The sequence below is a fragment of the Gymnoscopelus braueri genome (genome assembly GCF_963280865.1).
Source record: "Gymnoscopelus braueri genome assembly, chromosome: 19".
NCBI lineage: Eukaryota > Metazoa > Chordata > Actinopteri > Myctophiformes > Myctophidae > Gymnoscopelus > Gymnoscopelus braueri.
The window spans coordinates 17,927,444-17,947,636 of NC_137621.1; the positions used below are offsets into that span (position 1 = coordinate 17,927,444).

General features: G+C 43.8%; 1 protein-coding gene across 2 annotated transcripts; it reads right to left on the minus strand.

Annotated features, from left to right (window-relative positions):
- Positions 1-1,752: 1,752 nt before the first annotated feature.
- ift43 (intraflagellar transport 43 homolog (Chlamydomonas)) lies at positions 1,753-19,818 on the minus strand. 2 transcript variants are annotated; one of them, XM_080413923.1, is made up of 9 exons: positions 19,713-19,818; positions 18,582-18,683; positions 12,615-12,685; positions 9,577-9,612; positions 8,744-8,793; positions 3,858-3,930; positions 2,960-3,035; positions 2,683-2,745; positions 1,753-2,329 (listed from the first exon to the last, which is right to left on the minus strand). In XM_080413923.1, the coding sequence occupies exons 1-9, from the start codon at positions 19,761-19,763 to the stop codon at positions 2,219-2,221; spliced, it is 633 nt and encodes a 210-aa protein (XP_080270049.1). In that variant the 5' UTR covers positions 19,764-19,818; the 3' UTR covers positions 1,753-2,218. The 2 variants fall into 2 exon arrangements, with proteins under 2 accessions (XP_080270049.1, XP_080270050.1); XM_080413924.1 differs by lacking the exon at positions 2,683-2,745.
- Between the last annotated feature and the right edge of the window lie 375 nt (positions 19,819-20,193).

Sequence of the window (20,193 nt, forward strand, 5' to 3'; positions counted from 1 at the left end):
TTTAGATTTTAGTGTTGGCTATTCAAAAATAGCAGATGTACAAGCACACAAGCTTCTACATCTGCTATTTTTGAAATTTTTTGTACGTCTTCTGGGGGTCCCTGGCACAAAACATTTTCAGTTGGGGGGGTCCGCGGCCAAATATATAGCAATTTGGGGGGAAAAGTTTGAGAACTACTGATTTAGAAGGCATTTGTAGAATCGGCCTCAGGTCTTAATGGGATAAAATAAAAAAAAACACACACACACACACACACACACACACACAGGAATGAGCGTGGCCTCAGACTCGTCTCACCTCACGGTGACACCGTGTTCTTCTGCAGCCTGACGCCACGAGGACCTCTAGGAACAAGACTGTCGTTCTCACTTGAAATAACGTATATGTTACAGTTGGTTTGACGTGATTAAATTCACTGCACCCAGACGCCGAGAGGTCATTCTGAGCCCCGCTGCTGCATCGGGAGATATAAACAGAGAGATGGGGAGGGTACGGAGGAGGGGATGCAGGGGGAAGAGAGAGAGACTGAGGGAGAGGAGGATGAGAGGGGAGGAGAGAGGTCACTTTGAGAAGCTGGATGCAGACACATGCCAAACAGAGTCTCTGGACCTTTTTCCTCTCTCCCTCTCTAATCCCCTCTATGATCTATCGTCGGCGTGGCCAATAAGCTGAGCCCGGCCGCAACCCGTGATCGCCGGGCCTTAATCTGAGCCCCTCGGCCCGCTCGCCGTCCACCTCAGACGGCACCGGCCCGGTGCCAGCGAAGGAGTGGCAGGCTCAGCCTTCTCCACAGAGACAGCTAGAGGTTGTCTCTACATGGATGGGCACTTCGCGGCTCGGCGGGGGTGGGAGGAAGGGGCAATGCGGCAGCTGCTCAGGGCATATGGGCAGAATTCATTAAGGCCGGCTAAATAAGCCAATTGTGGGGACTGTAAAAAAAAAAAAAAGTGTATGTGTGATAGAGAGACAAACAGAGCCCACACTGCGTTTGAGTGCCTGGCTTCAAATATGCCATCACTCTACAGACACGTTATTATAAGCACAAATATCCTTTGTGACAAGTTCGTCCTGAGGTACACTCATCAGATCCTGTGTGTTTGTGATGGCCAGTAATTGAGCTGTTAGATGCATAGATTGTATGTCCTTGAGGATTTCGGTGTGCATCCCCCAAACGTCTTGAGACCACCCTGTGCCTCAGAAATAAACCTAATCACAGTCTGTAAATGTTACACCTGTTTCACTAATAGGCCCGGCCTGACTTCAGAGCCCCGCATTTATATTCACACACATGTGCCAAAGACAATGCTGAATGCTGATACAGATACACAGTACCAGCATGTGTGTTAAACTCATAGTATAACCACCAGGAGACAGGCAATAATACATTCAATATTTAAGGGGTGTGTATGTGTATGTATGAGCAAATCAGGCTACATTTTTAAATGGGATAACATCCTGGACCTAGTGAGGATCAAGAGTTCTGTGGCGTCTTGGTTCCGTCCATATAGGTAAGAAGAAGCTGTTGATCTTTAAGTTTGACGAGCACACACCTGCCACCGGCGGCCACCTTAGTCCAGACGTAGATCCATACCTCCTTATCCAGTTAAAAAAAAAAAAGGTATAATGTATGCTAATCCCTCAGGTGTCAATAGGAACCCTGTTCAATGCATTTGAGATAATAGAGAAGTAGGGGCAGCTTCTATCAAAGAGCTGCAAGATAAAGTCAATGGCAGAGTCAATAACAATAAGGTTGTAGGCTTTAATGAGGAATGTTAATTTGAACACAATCAAGTGGATTTCAGCTTAGCTGATTATCAACCTTGGACTTGTATGAGGGGGCTGATAGTGCCAGCTGTACAGGAAGGGCATTTGTATCTGTCAGCTCATTTCGGAGGGGTTCTTAAGACAAAAGTCGGTTTGCCTTTCGGCTGTTTAAGTTAAACAAATAACAGGTGAAACTGAATTGAATGAAATGCCCAAACAGGATGACAAACATCAAACAACATAGGCAGGGCGGAATGACGCAACGCCAATAGCGTTTTGTCTTATTTCTTTTTAAAAGCAATAAACCTTTTTTTTTGTACAAAATATAGACTCTGAATAAAAAAAACACCATGAAGCTGGCGAAGGTAAACGTGAGGTTAGCCGCCGTAGGCCACGGGTGTGTGCACCCACTTCCCTGAGGAGACGTACCCGAGGTCCCGGGCAGCGCCTCCCTCACGTTCCGGGCAAAGTGGCCTGCTCCTCATTCTCTCCTTGATCCCATTCCGTCAGCAGCTCTGAGGACACCTCGGTAAACAGATGATCCCAGTCCCAACACACATCCTCCTAGAGAGAAAGACAGAGAGAGAGAGAGACAGAGACACTCAATGAAATCCTCAGTGTCAATTTAACCATTAGTAACTTTCCATTTGGTTACATTTGTATACTCTCAGAGTCAAGAGGGAGAGAGAGAGAACAGAGAGAGCAGACAATGGAAGAAGGTAGTGCAAGAGGGGGAGACGGGGAGAGAAAGAGCGGAGAGAAGGGGGAGGTGGGAAGGAGCAGAGGGTGTTAATGTACACATCATAAATCTTGATTACCTGGGAGGCAGAGTGGCGACCTCCCCAGGTGCTCTAGAAACAGCTGGACAGGCCCCTCTCTGGGAGCACACAAGCTATATTTACTAAGAACCCACTCACCTCCCTCACCTCCTGCTCCGGTGCTAAAACCTTGGTGAGGAGCCTCAAGTCAATCTCTCCGTCCTAAAGGAAGACCACAATAGAATCTACTTAGCTTGCACAAACACGGGTCTGAAACAGCAGAGTGCATGTGCATGTGTGTGTGTGTGTGTGTGTGTGTGTGTGTGTGTGAGAGAGAGAAGGGGGTACTGGACAAAATACCAAAATAGACCACCTTCAGGTGAAAAAGGGTTATAAGATTTTTACAGAGACAGGAAAACAAAAGAATTTGACTTACCAAGGTTTGAAAGGCAGAGTAGGACTTCAGGTCATTGTCCAGATCTCTGTAGGTCATTACTCGATTCACCTGGATGCTAGAGGGTGAGGACAGTGGAACTACAACTCAAACTCAACTCACCATTGGATGCTGATGCAATAAAACTCAGTTCTGAGCAACGTTCTGAGCCTCTGTAAGTACGTACTGTACAACATGCCACGGGAAATATAGCAACAACAAAACAACAGACGCCGGTGGTGCTACACTGCTTCCACGGCATTACTTGTGAAGCAGGACAACGAAAAGTGACTCTGGAGAAGTTTGAACTTGGTGCTAAACAAAGCATCAAGACTTACTTCATTAAAGACCAGGGTGAGGGGGGGGGGGAGACGGGTGCCAAGCGGTAACCGCCTCAAATTGAAACCCAGCTGCTTATCTGTGGGTCGGAATTAAGAGGGGGGCTCTCAAAGTGGCCAGGGCCTAGTAGTGCATGCCAGTCCTACTTACTGCACATTACACGCTACATTGCCCGCGCAATGAGTTCAATGTGGATATTATCTCGCACAGAGAGTGAGCCCCTGCCTAATAACCTCCACCGCTGTCATAGCCTTGCTACATAGCCGACACATGTCGTCGTGTCTCTCACTGCCCTGTAAATCAAAGGGCCCCTGTTAGTAAGAGCACCACTAACGCGGTCGCATAAATCACACCCTACCGTTATTACTGCATAACGGCCCAATGTGCCAAGATACTTTGCAATGCCACCCGGTGGAGGACAGGTAACAGTCAAAGTCAACACTGGGGGAAAACTCCTCAACTTGTGTCCCTCATCCGAGCACACGGGATGCAACGCAAGTGGGTCTGGGGTCTTTAGCCGGTGGTGTGTGTACAACACTGAGAGTGTGAAAGGGTCCTGTACCTGGGAGGGGCTGCGATTTGCATGGTTAGGTCTTCCTCCTGTATTTCATCAAGGTCCGGAATCACCGGGATGTCTGGAAAACACACACACACACACACACACACACACACAACAATAACATTAATATCATCCAACCACACACTTAATTTAACTCTGAGAGTGTACAAATGTAATTACATTTGTACAGTATCTAGTGGATAAATGGATAAATTAATCACAGGTGGACTGCTGAATTCTGTTTTAAGACACTGACAAAATGTGGCGATCAATCGGCAAATGACAGCGCCACAACTTAAAAATGAATAAATCAATGGAAATCTGCCATGCTTGCTAGTTAGAGGTGTGTGTGTGTGTGTGTGTGTGTGTGTGTGTGTGTGTGTGTGTGTGTGCGTTGATTTGTCGCCTCCCGCTCTCTTGAGCTACATCCTCATAAGAGCTGCCCTGTCACAATAGCCATGCGGCCATGAATATTCAGGAGGCGAGGCGGCAGATCTTCCTGCTGGGAAAGGGGTGCTGGCCAGGGGCTCCCCAGAAAGCACCCCCCGCTACTCGAGCATTTGGGCCCTGTCAGCGGCGGCCACCCCCAGGACCCGCGGTGGCCAGTAGGCCGACCTCCGTGTCCACTCTGCCACTCTGACTGGGGCGGCATCCAGCCATGTGCAAGAGTATTTGCTTGCGGGCCCATCTGTGTGGGGTCGGAAGTCACAGTGCGGCCTGGCAGGGGCTGCGGTGCCAGGAGCCGCCAGCCCGCTGCTCAAACAGTGGGAACCCGCTTTAATTGGCAAAACGCAACAGGACAGAGGATGGCTCTGCTACCAAGAAGGACAGGGCAAACTTTAGCACCATATTTCAGATGGACTTTTGTTGAGGCGGGAGATACCGAGCCATATCTGGCAACTGGATGATAATTAGCTGTGTATCAAGTAATGAATTCAGAGCTTTAGATGTCAATGTTTTTAGATGGTGTAAATAGAAGCAGCTCTTTTTTATTTTGGGCATTCTTATGCTTTATTTAGAGTGCAGAGAAGGCGGAGAGAGACGAGAGACGTGCAAGACAAGACAGGCGTTGGAATCCCAGCTTTATTGTTTACTGAAATATCTTATTCAGTAAACCTCAAAACTGAAATAAATTAAATAAATAAGTCACGTTTAAAGCTGGGTAGTGATGACATTTGCCAAAATTGATAACAAGTGACATCACAGTTGTCCTCGGGGGGTAAGGTTTCAACTATTGTCATTAATTTATTTTCCTCAACAGAAGCTTTGTTTGAATGGAGCAGAGAAATGTAATTGTACATCCTTATTAACTCCACTGCTGACTGGTGACATGAGAGAGAAAAAAGCTGAGAGGGGAGGGGGGGGGCTCCGGGAGAGAGAGAGGCAGGGAAGGACAGAGAGAGAGAGAGATGAAGAGGAGAGGGGCTGGGGGGGAGAGCAAGAGAGAGAGAGACTAGGGGGATAGAGAGAAAGAGAGAGAGACAGAGAGACTGGGGGGATAGAGAGAGAAAGAGAGAGAGGCATCAGGAGGAGGTTTGTCAGTAATCTCTAAACACAGTGCTGAGCCCTGAGGAGGAAGTCAATAGAGGAGTTAAATAGAGGTGAGAAGATGAGAGTCCACATCTGATGTGAGGAAATATCTCGGCATCGGTGTCACAATTCCTTCAAAAAATAACTGCTGGAAATAAACCAGAGTTGTAGAAATATCGGCATCGATGGCTCTTCAGCACTCTCTATATAAAACGTACAAACTCTGTGGCAATAAAAGAAATGGAGTTAAAACTCTAAATTCCGGATGGCGTTTCTGGTAATCTTTTCCCACAAACAAAACCAGTTTCTGACCTCGGATAACAAGACCTCATCCTCTGCTGTTGATCACTTATTCCTTTCTCTTTTTTTTATTAAACAAAATTAAAAATGCCACACTCGTTTAGCCGCTGACAAGATTCATCTGCGTTTGGGATATCCAAATAAATGTGGGCGCGGGGTATTTCATATTCATGAGGGCCCCGGTGACACTTTGTCCCCTCATTTACAAAGCACAGCGTTCAGCAGAATCCGTCCCCTCTGGACCCCCAATCAAATTTAATGGTCCTAGTGCAATGACATCAAAAAGCCTGGCTGTCCAGCTCTTTGCAAATAGCTTCCTGGGTTGTCTTCTATCCCCCCACACACACACACACACACACACACACACACACACACCACTCTAGCCCATTTCAGCCAATAATGCACTATCAACACAATTCCACGAGAGTTCAATGTGAGGCAGCAAGGCATATGTTCTCTATATGCAAACTCTATTATTAAGAGGGGAGGGGGAAAAGGAACAACATTTTTAAATGAGCTTCAAATTCAACCTATTACCAGAGGTCAACGGGGGGCCTGATAGCGCCTGCAAACAAGCCGGTGTTTTTTCTCTGACACAAAGGGCAACTCCATCAGAAGGAGCCGTCTCTTTGCAGCGGGCTGGCGTGTGTTTATGCTTGATTTTTATACTCCGTCGTATGACGGAGTCGCCCGCCGAAAATAGCCGATCTACAAGCTCACAGTGCATCGCATCACCGTCGTACAACCAAGTATGAATCAGACTTTTACCCACTACATTGACTTGCTTCCCTACCTTCGACATCTATCAAGGTTGCTTTGTCTGGCTGCGAGCGGCCGAGGCGTATCCTTATTACCCGCTAGCGTCCAGTTTCCTCGCTGAAGCATGTAAATATCAAAAGGGGATAATTTGCCGCGAATGTAGACATGCTCCCGGCAGGCACCGCGACGCAGTCAGCGACTTTGGAGACCAGGAGGACACTTCTATAATCTAAGCGGGGGGTCCGGTCAAATGATTACCTAGGCATGAGAGATCCATTTGAAAGGCTTATGGGACAATATTCAACAGATCACTGGCTGAGAGAAAAAGAGAGAGACATGAAACAGATGAGTGTGTTTGTGATAGTGGTGCTATTTTAAGTGACAGGCAGGAGGCTGAAGGTGTGGGGGTGGGGGGGGGGGTTGCCTATGGGGTGATGGGACCCGGGGATTGGGCTAGCCTTCTCCCTCTCTCCTCGTTGCCAGTGGACATAAGGGATAAAGGTAGGGGGACATAATCAAGATCGCAGGGGCTATCTCACTAACCCTCAGCACTGTAATTTCCAATGCCCCTGCCTCCGGCTCTGTATTAAGAGGTCTCCCTCCACAGAGTAATAATCTTTCCAGCGGCATTTACTGAGAGAGAACCATACCACTTGGGTCTTCACTCAACTGAACATTTCTGCCAGTGCAAAAAAAAAAAAAAAAGGCATAATTAAGATGTAAACATTACCACTATGGAAAACATGTCATGTATGGGCTATCCTATATACTGCTCATAGCAGTATATACACAAAGGACAATAAAGGCACTTTTATCGCAAATTAACTTCTTGTAACAGTTTTTAGATTATTATTTTTGTCCTCAGGACCAGGCTCAACATATACCAGACGAAAGGTATAGCTGTGAAAAGTGGTGACCTGTAATCAAGGACTTTTTGTATTTGAATAATTCGAGTTAGTTGAAGAATCGACTCCTGACTGGCAGGTGAGGCAGTAGGGTATAGCAGGGGTAACACAGAAATGTATGGGGAGAAATTAATTGGCATGACTAAACTAAATTGGGAGAAAAAACGAAATGGGTAAAAAATAATTGGCTACTCTAAATTAAAAACAAATACGGTAAATGTAATAAAAATAATAATTGTGACAACGGCCTAGATCTGTTAATATACCCCAATATATATATTGAACCACAATACAATTATAATGACATTCTTACATGTTATGAGACACTGTAATACACTGCTTTTTACCCTTAACTAGTATTTCGCTAATGTGATTATGGTAAAAAGCCAAGATTGTAGGTACCGATATTAGAGCCATAAAATGTCAAAAGACATTCATGAATAAAAAGCATAATTGACAACTAGATAGTTAAGGCCTTTGAGATGCTGAAACACTTTTCGTTTTCCCCACTTTCGAGAATAAACGACACGGTCTTTCACCCAAAACCTTTGAATGAGAACAAAAAAAGCTTTGCTACCGAGCCATTGCTATTGTATATGTATATGTATTCAATAATCAGAACTGAGGCAGCGTGCGCTAACAGGGCCTCTGCTCTCCTGTCTTTGCTAAGGCAATTTCACCCTTATTTCCCCTGCTGCTTTGCTCTGAAAAATAGAACAATTATCCTAGGCAGCGTTTTGTTGAAAACCCCCACCTCCCCTATCCTGACATTGTTTGTGATGTGGAGAGTCGGGCCCTGAGGTGACACAGTCAGAACGGCAGTGTTCCCACTGGATCTGGGCTGCATGGCACCTTCCTTGGCGGAACTGAGTGTGTGTGTGTGTGTGTGTGTGTGTGTGTGTGTGTGTGTGTGTGTGTGTGTGTGTGTGTGTGTGTGTGTGTGTGTGTCTGACTGAGACTGTGTCGCTCTGGGGGAGGGGGGTACTTAAAACCCTGCCACACTTCAGCCAATGAATAAGAGCAGGGATTTACTGAATACTTGAGGTCTGCTATGGACGTTGTGTGACTTGAGTGAGTGTAGGAGATTACCAATGATCCCCACAGCCGCGGTCCTAACCTTATCAAATGAACATATTCACTTGTCACTTTCATCCAGGGGGGCCCGCGTGCCACACTTTAAGGGGTGTCTAAACTCTAGGTGGTCAAAGTGGTTCTGACAGATGATTCCCCCACTTGAACCGAGACGAAAATGTGTTGTGGGTGCCAGTGCAAAGTGATGATCTGACTGCCTGCTTATCTGCTCTACTTCCAGAGGATGAATGCACTGGGGAGGCATTGGAGGGCTCCACTTTGCCCGTGAGGAGACACAACGGGGGACCGCAAGGGTGCTCTCACCTCCTTCATCATCCGAGCCCTGGGGAGTAGTTTGTGGTTGCAGGCGGTGGCTGTAGGAACAGGAAGTGCGAGAGCATGAATTATTTAATGCTTTTCAAAAGGCGACCTAATAGTGAGGTCATCGCAGGGAGCCAGACTTGGAGCAGGGTCCTTTGATTTTGTTGCGCATCTCTCTATGGGACGACAGGAGGCTGGTTCTGTCTACTACTGGCTGACTGGGATTACACTACGCACACTGCCCTTTGATTCTGTGGTGGAACAGTGTTGACAAGCCTAAAACAGCTGAAATCTGTTCCTGAGATTCATTTTGAAGGGCAGCAGCCTCTGTTTCACATAAAGTAGGTGTCTCAGCATTCAAACCCCAGGTTCCAACTGATGATGAGTCAAACAGATGTTCACAGCCACCTACTTCGCTGGGGGACCCGATGATGCTTACTGCTATGGATAGCATAACCAATGCATCATCCCATGGAACAAATGTGTCACAGGGGTCTCCATGGATTGATTACTTCCTCTTCTGTGTTTGTCACAGATGTCCATTCTATACATTTATTTCTATGTCCTCTACTTGCCTCTCCTCGTGGCGTTGTCTATTCTAGTACTAGAATGATGGGGAGGGACTACAAGAACAAACTTAGCCCTGGACTGCAATAAAATTGATGACAACTCTGTCACACTGTTTCTACTGCTCTGTTTACACTTAACAGAATAGGGAAAAAACAAACATTTAAAGTGACACATTTTTTCTTATTCCCCTTGAATAAAACTGTCACTTAATTCTATTTAATTGCCATTTAATTCCATCAGTAATGTCAAGAAAAGGGTGAACTTACTCTTCTAGATCCTCAGTGGCAGGTCTTCTCGAAGATCTAGGTGAAGAACACAAAAATTAACTAACTAGAGTTAATTTGCCTATATACTTGAACTACATGCTACACTGAAATATAGGCTACTCGATCAGTTCCTGAGCACCTTTTAATAAGCTGTCTTAATGAACACAGCATATGACTAATATGTATATAATAATCCTGTTACAGTACATAAGGTGTAGTGGTGTTTGTTATTTAGACAGATGTCTACCTGCTATCCTAGATACGTTGTAGCACTTTTCTTAGCACACCATGTTTACTTGACTGCTTACTGCTTACCCTGTTGTTGGTTGACTAGAGTTAATATGGCTTACTCAGAACTTGCACTTTGTCGCTCTGGATAAAATGCTTAAATTGTAAGTTGTGTTTAAATCTCATTGTATCTTCTGACTATGTGTACTACTGTCTCAACCTTATGGGGGTTACATCTTCAGACATGTCTGCATTTACCAAACCCAGGCGGGTACATGCTCAACATCAAACAATAATGCCATCTTCTCACATTTTCACTCCTCAGAAGATATGTTTAGAACACGCAATTTTACATAACTAAATGGGCATGAAAAAACTTAATGCATAACTTCATTATTATTATTATTATGGAGCATTAACCACTTTTAACCAGGCTTCCCTATTTTGGGCATGTCATTATAGCCAAAAGGTGTTTGAAAGCTCACAAGCTCAAAACACAGTTTTTGGGAGAGAGAGAAAAAAAAAGGAATGAAATTTAAACTTTTAGAAAATAGGGCTTAAGTGGTTAACCTATACAGAAATTAAATTGTGTTAAGGTGTCTATGTATTATTAAAAAAGAGTTTCTTTCAGAATGGCAGTTTTTTGCTGGTCTTTCACTGCTTGCTCTACTGGTTGAGTAGTGCCCCCTACTGGTTTCGAAGGCAATTTATTTTCAGTGTCCCTCTGTTTATTCTTTCCTCAGCACCAGACATTGGAGCCATATAGTCCCATTAAAAAACAGATCTATTAAGGATTAACAGTGTAGGTGCCCATTAGGATACATACATTTGTTTTGTGGGGATATGAAGGCACTTACAGCCCTATGCCAGTACACAATAATGAAGTAACAGATATTATATTAATCATAAAACATAGTGATACCAATAGGCAACTACCTATTCCTTAAAGCCTTGTTTTGAGAAGTATCAAAACCCATACAAATCACCATACAGAACCCCATTCTTAAATACTACAGTTCAATTTCCTTAGATCACCCCGAATATACAATGAAATAAAAAGTAACACCATAGCGACTGGTTACTTATGTTTTCCTCTTTTTTTTTTCTTAAGAAAAATGATCTCAAATATTCCGAGCAGTGAGCAGTGGAAGTACTGGAGGCCATTCAGTCAGAGCAGCGAGGGGCTGAGACAAGCCTACCTGGCTGCCCTTGGACGGTGTCCTGTCTGGGGGCGGGGGGCGGGGGGGTGGCGACACTTAAGACACATTACAGGTCCCTTGATTAACCCATTAAGACCTGAAGCCGATTCTACAAATGTCTTCTAGAACAGTTTTCTGAAAAACATATGTTGCTATATCGGTGGTGCTCACACTTTTTCATGTCAAGGACCCCCACAATTGTATGTATTTGGCCGCCGACCCCCATCTCAAAATATTTTGTTCCAGGGACCCCCAGGAGCAAAGATTTGAGTCAAAATGTTTGCTTTAAAAATATATATATACATTCAAAGATTTGCGCCAATTTTCAAAAATTTTCAAAAATAGCAGATCTACAAGCTCATAGTGGGGCACAAAGTGACGCACTATGAGCTTGTATATCTGCTATTTTTAATAGCCAAAGTATAACATAATGGTTAAAGTGGTTAAAATATAGCTACAATCGAAAATGACACAGATGCTTTACCGGTTTTAATGGGTTAAGACTCATGTAAGGCAAAGCGATAGACATGGTAAAACTGTCTGGAAAAAGTTGTTAGGGATAAAATATATTGTGACAACCCGGCTTCAAAGGTTCATCAATAAACTGACAGATCATTTAGTGTCAATTAGGAGTGATAGATCGACAAATCCCGGGATTTCTGCGCTGGGATTAGTAGGAGGAGGGCGGCGGTGATTGAGCATGAGGGGTGACATTGAAGGGAAAAGTCCTTGCCGGTTCCAGGGGGGACCATTACTTACTTTGTTTCAGAGAGGATCAATGCACGTGCAAAACCCCCTTTACACCTCCTGTATTCCAATCTCTCCGAGACCAAGAATCAAGCCAGGGGGGGGTTGCGTGAACGCGGGGAAGCTATGCCACTGACCTTCCGTGAAAGAAGAAAGACCTATTGAGTTTGCTGTTCTCCTTACTTGCACTAACGGTGCGGAAAACCGCGCAAATAAACCCAATTGACTCGGCCCGTTCACTTCAATGTATGACTTTATGCATCTCCCAGGATCGCACCTAGTCTGCGCTGAGAGCGGGGGCACAGTGGTGGATGGAAGGCAAGACATAGAGAATCAGTTCCACTACCCGATTACACTAGCCTCCGTGGTAGTTTGCAGGATTTGAGGCAAGTGCACGGCTCATATTTCATATTCCGCTTGGGAAGAGAGCATTCGTCACACACATTCCATCTGTTTCAAATATTCTGTGCATTCTACATGTTGTGCTTCCCTTGTAAAGAGCAGACAGCAGTGGTAAAGGGGGGTGATTAAGTAGCTTGAACCCGCGTGATAAAGTGGCTGGCTGACTAACAGTGCCCTCCTGTGGCTGACGCATTAACCATGTCAATTACCGCCCCGCTCACAGATGAAGACGAATGGTGAGTGGCCCGCTCAGACAGGCTTCCTCTAACCTTGTTGATTCACAGCCCGAGTGCCAAATATGCACTGATAAATAAGCTCATTCGACAGCATGAGAGTTCATTAATAACACATAACACAAGAACGCAGTTCCCAATTCTGACCACGTGTACTGGAGGGGCCCGTGTGAACCAGGGTGCAACCACGGTAGACGGAGGAGGAGGAGAGAGAGAGCCCCATACTCACTTGGCAGAGCCTGTAACCGTGCTTTCCTCTGCCCAGCCTCCCTGTCGTCTGGCTGGTTTAGGAGGGGGGCCCTGGAAAGAGAGATCACTTTAATAACAACTCCTAAACCAAATGTGTCATGGCTCTCAGGCCTAGATAGCAAACCAAAATAGAGCACGCTCTACAGTATGTAGGGTATGGCCTTTCTGTTCAACACTATCAAAGCCCTTGTATGTTGAACTAGTACCTGATGTCAAACATTTCTATTCCAAACATTGCATCTACATGCATTTTAGGAAAGTGTAGAAAAACAAAAAAAATCATCAAAACTATCAGCACCACCATGATAATTTCAAGAACTGAAGCAGACCCAAGGCCTGGAAACTTAAAGCACAACTTCGGGGCACCCGCTGGCCTAGCGGTCCAGGCGCATACCACAGCGCGTCGTGGGTTCGAATCATGATCCTGACGACCTTTGCGACGTGTCACTCCCTGTCCCTCTCTCCCCGTCTCCTGTCTGTTTCTACTGTACTGTCCAAATAAAGGCAGAATAGCCTAAAATATATCTTTTAAAAAAAAGGACGACTTCAGACATTTTCAACCTATCATCATATAATTGGTCGTCACTAATGCTCATGATAATATGGTACAATTTTGTTCTACTCGGTCTGTGTCTCATAGGAGGGCTGTGGACACTTCAGTAACCCGCCTACCAGTGACATCATCATTAGGCAGGGTTTCTTTTTTTTTTAACAAGATTTTAAAAAAATGTAAAAATATTTTTATTAACGCAAGAACAATGGCTTCCATTATAGAATGACAACTTTCCAGGAATAGAAATCCTGCAGTTTCTATTAGCTTGGATTCCCCATCGATGATGTCACTAGAAGGCATGTTTCTGAATTGTCCACAGCCCTCCTCTGAGACACAGAGTGAATAGACAAAAATGGTACCATATTATAATAACCAATTATATGACGATAGGTTGAAAATGGCTAAAGTCGTCCTTTAAGGATGAACGTTAGAGCAAGAAACATTACTCTTCAAGGCCCCCCACAAAGGTAGCCCGGTCTTATTTTAACCCCTGTTCTCGCCTGATACGCCTAATCATAATAACTGGACCCAAATACATTGTTACGAGCAAACAATACATAGCATAGCTCACGTAAACAACACAGGAGACATGTACGCGCAACACGGACGAGTCGTCTATGCGTGGGCCATTGTTTTGTTTATTATGGTTTTCAATGTGAAAGCATGAACATATGGAGCAGAGTGTGGGAACTGCCACATAAAGAACGGCCGGGGGCTGCAAGTCTGACCTAAAATAGCTTCACAGGAGGAAAAAAAAAAGAAATGACCCTCTCCCTCTCATTCTTTGATTCTGAAAATAGTACTGAAAATAGTCAATTGAGTTTGGATCTCAATCCTGAGACCGGGACCCTGAGAGCAGCACTTGAATGAATGAATTCCTCAGAGCACACATGAGGGTGGGCAGTAGACAAATGAATTAGGGAAGAAGAAGGAGAAGGAAAAAAAATACAACATTTCTCATTACCAAATTGGGTCTGCCGAGAACAAAGTGGCCAGGAAGAATTTCATGTGTTCGTCGTGAAAGAGGAAATCATCTTTCATGGCTGTGGCCCCTCCACCAAATCCATTTATAAATGTGAATGTCAGTGCTAAGCAGGGCGGAGGGAATGCAGGCTCCCATTGTTTAGTGCCATTAACCAAAGTTGAGTCTGAATATTGCTTAACCACACGAACCCTAGCGTCCCTATTCTGGGCTTTGTTATATGTCATAACAGACCAAAGCCCAGTTCACACCAGTGAGTCGCGATGCGACAAAACCGTTGCAATACGTTGCAGAGAGAAATCACAGCGGTCTGAATTGCTACATTGCCGGTTATAGCAGTTTTAGGATTCTGCTGCAAGTGGTGGCAAGTTGCAACGCGTTGCATTGCAAATCATGGGCTGGACTTAACGTTCGGCGAAAATAGCAGATCTACAAGCTCACAATACATTGCAATGCGATGCACAGTGAGCTTGTAGGTCGGCTATTTTCAGTGAAGAGATTTGGTGTAGAGGGAAAAAGGATGGGGCCAAGTATAGAGCCCTGTGGGACCCCGTCAACGAAGTACAGTATATATATACTGTAGCGTTTAAGTGGTTAATGTCAGACAGACTGGATCTGAACAATTAATAGAAATTGTGCTATTTTCAACAATCTCGCCAAAAAAATTGTACGCCTCAGATTTCCCTACAGGTAATTTCTGTTTAATTCATGTATAGTGCTTGTGTTATTCACAATGAAAATAATCAAACGAAAAATAAATGTATGGGAAATTCATCAGCAAACATTTTCTTCTGTGTAACAATGCACCCTCAGGCAATCATTTCCTCTGGAAAAAAAGAAAAAGAAAATGGAGAGGACTACAAAACATGAGTTGAAAAACATTTCCACTCATTGTACATATGTACAATATTCCAAATGCCAAATATAAACTTCACAGCCATGTAGTGAAGTGGTTGTGGCGATGAAGGCAATTAACTCTTATGTTTTCCAATTCAGGATTCTCTGATGGTCTCTGGGGCAGGGCACTTGCGGTAGTCAAACCCTAACATCCCATAAAAGCAATTCAGTCTTTGTTGAAAACGATGTCGAGAATGTGACCAATCGGTATGGTATTTTAGGAAGATGAGGCCAGTGCTGCTAAACGGAGACTACAAATAGACCTACCCAGTCGCACGACACTCTGGAAAAATGTATTGCATGTGCACAGCAGGTCAGAGAGGGCGCGAGAATACTGATCTTACGTTGGGGAAGTTGGCCTAATTTGGAAGATTAGCCTACAGCAAAATCATGGCTGGCATTCTTGTGTTGGGAATGTTGGCTGGAGTACAGTTTACCAATCCAGGGGACATAACTAATTCCATGAATGCCAATGCTAGTGGGGTGGTTTTCTTGTCTGTCCAGTGTCATCTCTAGGTTTGACTTCAATAGGAAATGTCCCTATCTGAGACAGATTGATTAGGTTTTACTAAATATGGATTACTAAGTAAAGGAAAATGTAAAAGGGCTTGAATCAGTGTAGAAGCACATTAGACCACTGCAAGTTATGCGAATAAACAGCCCATGCTATGCTGAACTGCCGGAAAGAATAGGCAGTGAAATACAGTGAAATCTACAAGTATTCAGATACAGTAGTAACAATTAGACTAACAATAACAATTTGAGTATTTTTTCCCCCGCTTTCACATAGATTTAAACATTGTGAGAGGTTTAGACCAATTTGCTGATCTCAGTTTTTTTTTTTTTTGTTTATCCGATAACACAGTTCTCATAGTGGGGTCCGGGGACCCCCAGGGGTCCTTGAGGGGGTTCCAGGGGGTCCCCCAGCACAATGAGTTAATATAGCATCAGAATCAGTTTAACCTATTTAACCGTCTATACATAGGCTATTTGAAAATAGATGTACAAGCTTTTGAAAATAGCAGATCTACAAGCGCACAACTCGTCACATCATGAGCTTGTAGATCTGCTAAATCTGTGAAACATTTTCAGAAGGGGGTCCGCAGCCAAATACATTCATTTGGCTCAATCCAGTGAGTGACTAGGTGATATGTGTGTTAGAGAGGATTTCACATCACTAGATCGGCCACATTAGATCGTCATGGGCGACACTCTAAACTTAGAGTTACTATAACGCTACCGTAACAAATGCCAAAGAAGAACCTCACAGCGGAGGAAGGTGAGGAAATTAAGGAGTCACTCCACTTCTTAACGGCCGAGGTTTCTAAACAGCAGCAGAAAACCATCCTGGACCTGGTGCTGGAGGTTAAACAGCTAAAGCTACAGAATGCTGAGAAGGACCGGCGATTCGACTACCTGGAGAACAGGGTTTCAGATTTGGAACAACTTGTTTTTGATTTGTTTTTTGTTTTTTTTATCATATTGCATTTATTATTTTGCATTTATTGTCTAATTTTAACATGTTCGAAATAAAGATTTTAATTAATTTATGGTTTATCAGACTCCGTATTTGGGCATAACGATCAACACAGGATTCCATTTTTGAGCATGCTTGGCCCATCGTGACCTCATCACGATGTCAGGAGCAACTTAATCAGACGGTATCCAGCCGGAGAGAGAGTGAGACCTTATCGACTTCCACCTGGACCTCTGGACTTGATATTCAGCTGGAACGTGGTTGTCATTCTCTTTTCATGTCAAGGAACCCCAAATGTATATGTATTTGGCCGCGCGGACCCCCATCTGAAAAGGTTTTATGCCAGGGACCCCCAGAAGAGAAGATTTATGTAAAAAAATATATATATTCAAAGTTTTCCAAACATTTGCAATATTTTTCAAAAATGTTCAAGAATAGCAGATGTACAAGCTCGTACCTTGTAGAGCAGCTATTTTTGAAAAGCCAAGCCATAAAGTGGTTAAAATGATTGTGATGATATATATAAACTACTTTAGCTGGGGACCCCGTGGAATCCCCCACCCCAAGGACCCCTGGGGGTTCCCGGACCCCACTTAAAGAACCACTGGTTTAGAGATCCATATATGGTTATGAGCTGACACCTTTAGGGACAGGCATCATTCGACACTCATTCGAGACTGGTGTCATGAACGGACGCAGATAGATGGGACGCTAAATGCACTTATGAGGCACAATACCGTATTCAGGAGTAGTTTGAGCATGGAGCCACTCTAGAGACATCTTACCTAGATTCTTAGAACACTACAGCGGATCCTGCGTAGAGTAGACCCATAAAGGTCGAGCTTGGAGCTCAAGGCTATTTGTGGTGTGTCTATCTCATGGTTACTGCCTGGTCAATAATGTACAGTTACCATACCCTTTAGCAGTCTATATGTAAACGTGTTTAGAAGGATGAATGATAGAGGTTGCCTGTCGTAACAGTGCAGGAATTTATCGATGCAGACTGACAGTTTGCAACCAAATGTATTAGAAAAAGATCTAGGCAGAGAACACTGTCATATTCCCTCACTAACAAAATGTGCTTTGTTTATTTACAGCATTTTGGTAAACCGATCTTCATCAGGTTTTGTAAACTGACTGGATGAAGGCCCGTGAACCCCAAAAAATGTAAATAAAGACCACGTTTGAACCGTCGCACAAAGAAACCGGCACCACTCAGATGTGCAATAGCAAAAATGAGTTTTTTACATCATACTGTATGCAGAAAACTGAAACTGAATGCAGCTAAAGGGAAACTAAACTACTGTATTATGGCAGGACACACACGAGAAAGAGAGAGAGAGAAAATATAATATTTAGGTAGGTCCCATGCACACCACACAAAGTACTAATTTTGAGTACTAGTTCAGTATTTTGTACTGCTACTTCTATAGGAAATGTGTCACTCACTACTTTATAACTTTATACCATCAATAGTCAAGCTGTACTCACACTGTTTGTTGGTATATCCCGTACCCCAACATTTATGAACTCTATAGGAGACTATGTCTGTTTGTATATGAACTTCATAGGAGGTTATCATGTCTGCCATTCTATGAGCAGGCTCATAGAATAGGCAGCCATTATTCAAAGATGTATCAATAACTTATCATTTAATATGAAGCTCGTTATGATAAGGCTGTTTCCCTCTTGAAAGTGGTTGAAAGCTGCTCCGCAAGATTTTGAGAGCTGCCGAATTTCTATGGGCCTGTAAATCAAATCACACCAAATGCATAACTGAATGAAACGGCAATTAGAGTTGGGCTTCCAGTGTTTATAAATCTGCAACTTCTGTAAATGGTATAAAGCTATTTTAATATCTAGAGAGAGCTTTAACAACTCGAGCCAGGCATTATAACCATTGCATTCATGCTATACGTACCTCCTCTTCATCCTTGGATTTACGCATAAGACAGAACCACAATGCACATTTATGAAGCAACTTGTGTTATAAAATGTTGACACACAGCTGGTTAGTTGTGTCCAGATGAACTCTTACCTCTCCCCCAGAAGCAGATGAGGAGAACTTCCTGACATGACGGCTCTCTTCAACAGATGTCTGCTCTGCTGCAAGGCGAGATCTCCATCCTGGCTTTGCAACCTGTAACATTTAACATCATTCTAATTCAGTTGTTCTCGAATTGGGGTCCGGAGACACCCAGGGGTCCTTGGGGGAGTTCCAGGGGGTCCCCAGCAAAATATGTGTTTACAGAATCGATATGGTTAGATCTAATAGTGCAGTGTTTGATGTCCTTGATCAGAAGTTGTTATTGAATAAGTTGTTATGGCTTTGAAGCATCCACTGCTGCATGGGTCAAAAGTTATAGGAAATATACTGTATATTTTAATGGAAGTTATTCTGGGTTGAGGGCTGTGAGTTGTGGCATTCCTCAAGGAAGCTCTTTAGGTACGCTTTATTTTTTATTTACCTTTCAAAGAGTTACATTAACATTGATTTTACCGTATCAATTGGGGTCCCAGAGATAGAAAAGTGGCGGTCCGTAGCCTCCAATGCATGTCAAACTGGGGGTCCTTTCAATTAAAATGGTTGAGAATCACTGCTAAAGCCTTCTTCTCTTATGGGGGTCCCTGGCATATCTTTTCAAATGGGGGTCCGCAGGCTAATAAGTGTCAATTTGGGGTGGGTCCTTAATTGACATGAAAAAGTTTGAGAGACACTGGTCTAATGTTCCAGGGTTGCCACGAAAGATGAGGTCTGATTGCTGTTAGCAAAGTAACTCCTCTATTAGCCAGGATAGTTTACAAAGCGAGCCATGATGACAACACAACGCTTTCGCTTATTTAAACGGGGACTCGTGTTGCATTTGAACGTTTTCGTGTTGTCTTCTTCAGAGACATAATGATAATGAATGTATTTTTATAGTAATCTTCCAGACATAGTCTACAAAGTGCTTTACAGAAGAGTAAAGATAAGCATTAAGAGATAAACTACAACAAAAGATCAGTGAAAAAAATAGCACAATATGTCATGTCTTGTCAACAGGTTAGCTTAGCTTATTAGCTTAGCCTAGCCTGGTCCCAGGTTGTGGTACGAATAGTCTAGTTTTAAAGTTAAACTGCACTGCAGAGCGAGAATAACTAAATGATCAGCACGGAAGCGAACACTCACATTTCTACCAGATCCAGTTGTATCTCCGTGTTGAACGTTATTATCGTCCATTTCTCTGCTTGCTAACAACAGGCTGCTAAGCTGCTGCTTCCTGCCTGGAGACAAACAAGCGTCACATAGCAACCGTTTCTATGGCGACGGGACTTTAAGAAGCGATGCGCATGCCATGCAGTGGCGTGCCGCTGGCCACAGACTGCGTTGATAAGACTTTGAGGGTGTGAAAAATGTGCTGTGTTTATCCAGTGGTGGGAAAAGTATTCACACTTTTTACTCAAGTAGACTACAAGTATCAATAGTAATACTGCTATGTAGAAATAATCTGTTACAACAAGAAAAAGTCCGGAATTCAAAATTGACTTGAGTAAAATGTACTTTAACGTACCAAAAGTAGAAAATACTCATTATGCAGAATGTCCCATTTCACAAGTTTTCAAATCTTTTGAAAACAATGCGTCGCATCACATGAGCTTGTAGGTCTGCT

Bases quoted from the DNA above. Each gene is read 5' to 3' on its own strand.
- ift43 (XM_080413923.1), bottom strand. From the start codon at position 19,763: ATGGACGATAATAACGTTCAACACGGAGATACAACTGGATCTGGTAGA. The intron at 8,794-9,576 runs GTAAGTTCACCC...CTGTTCCTACAG, and splicing joins GCCACTGAGGATCTAGAAGA to CCACCGCCTGCAACCACAAA. The intron at 2,746-2,959 runs GTAAGTCAAATT...GTCTTCCTTTAG, and splicing joins ACTCTGCCTTTCAAACCTTG to GACGGAGAGATTGACTTGAG.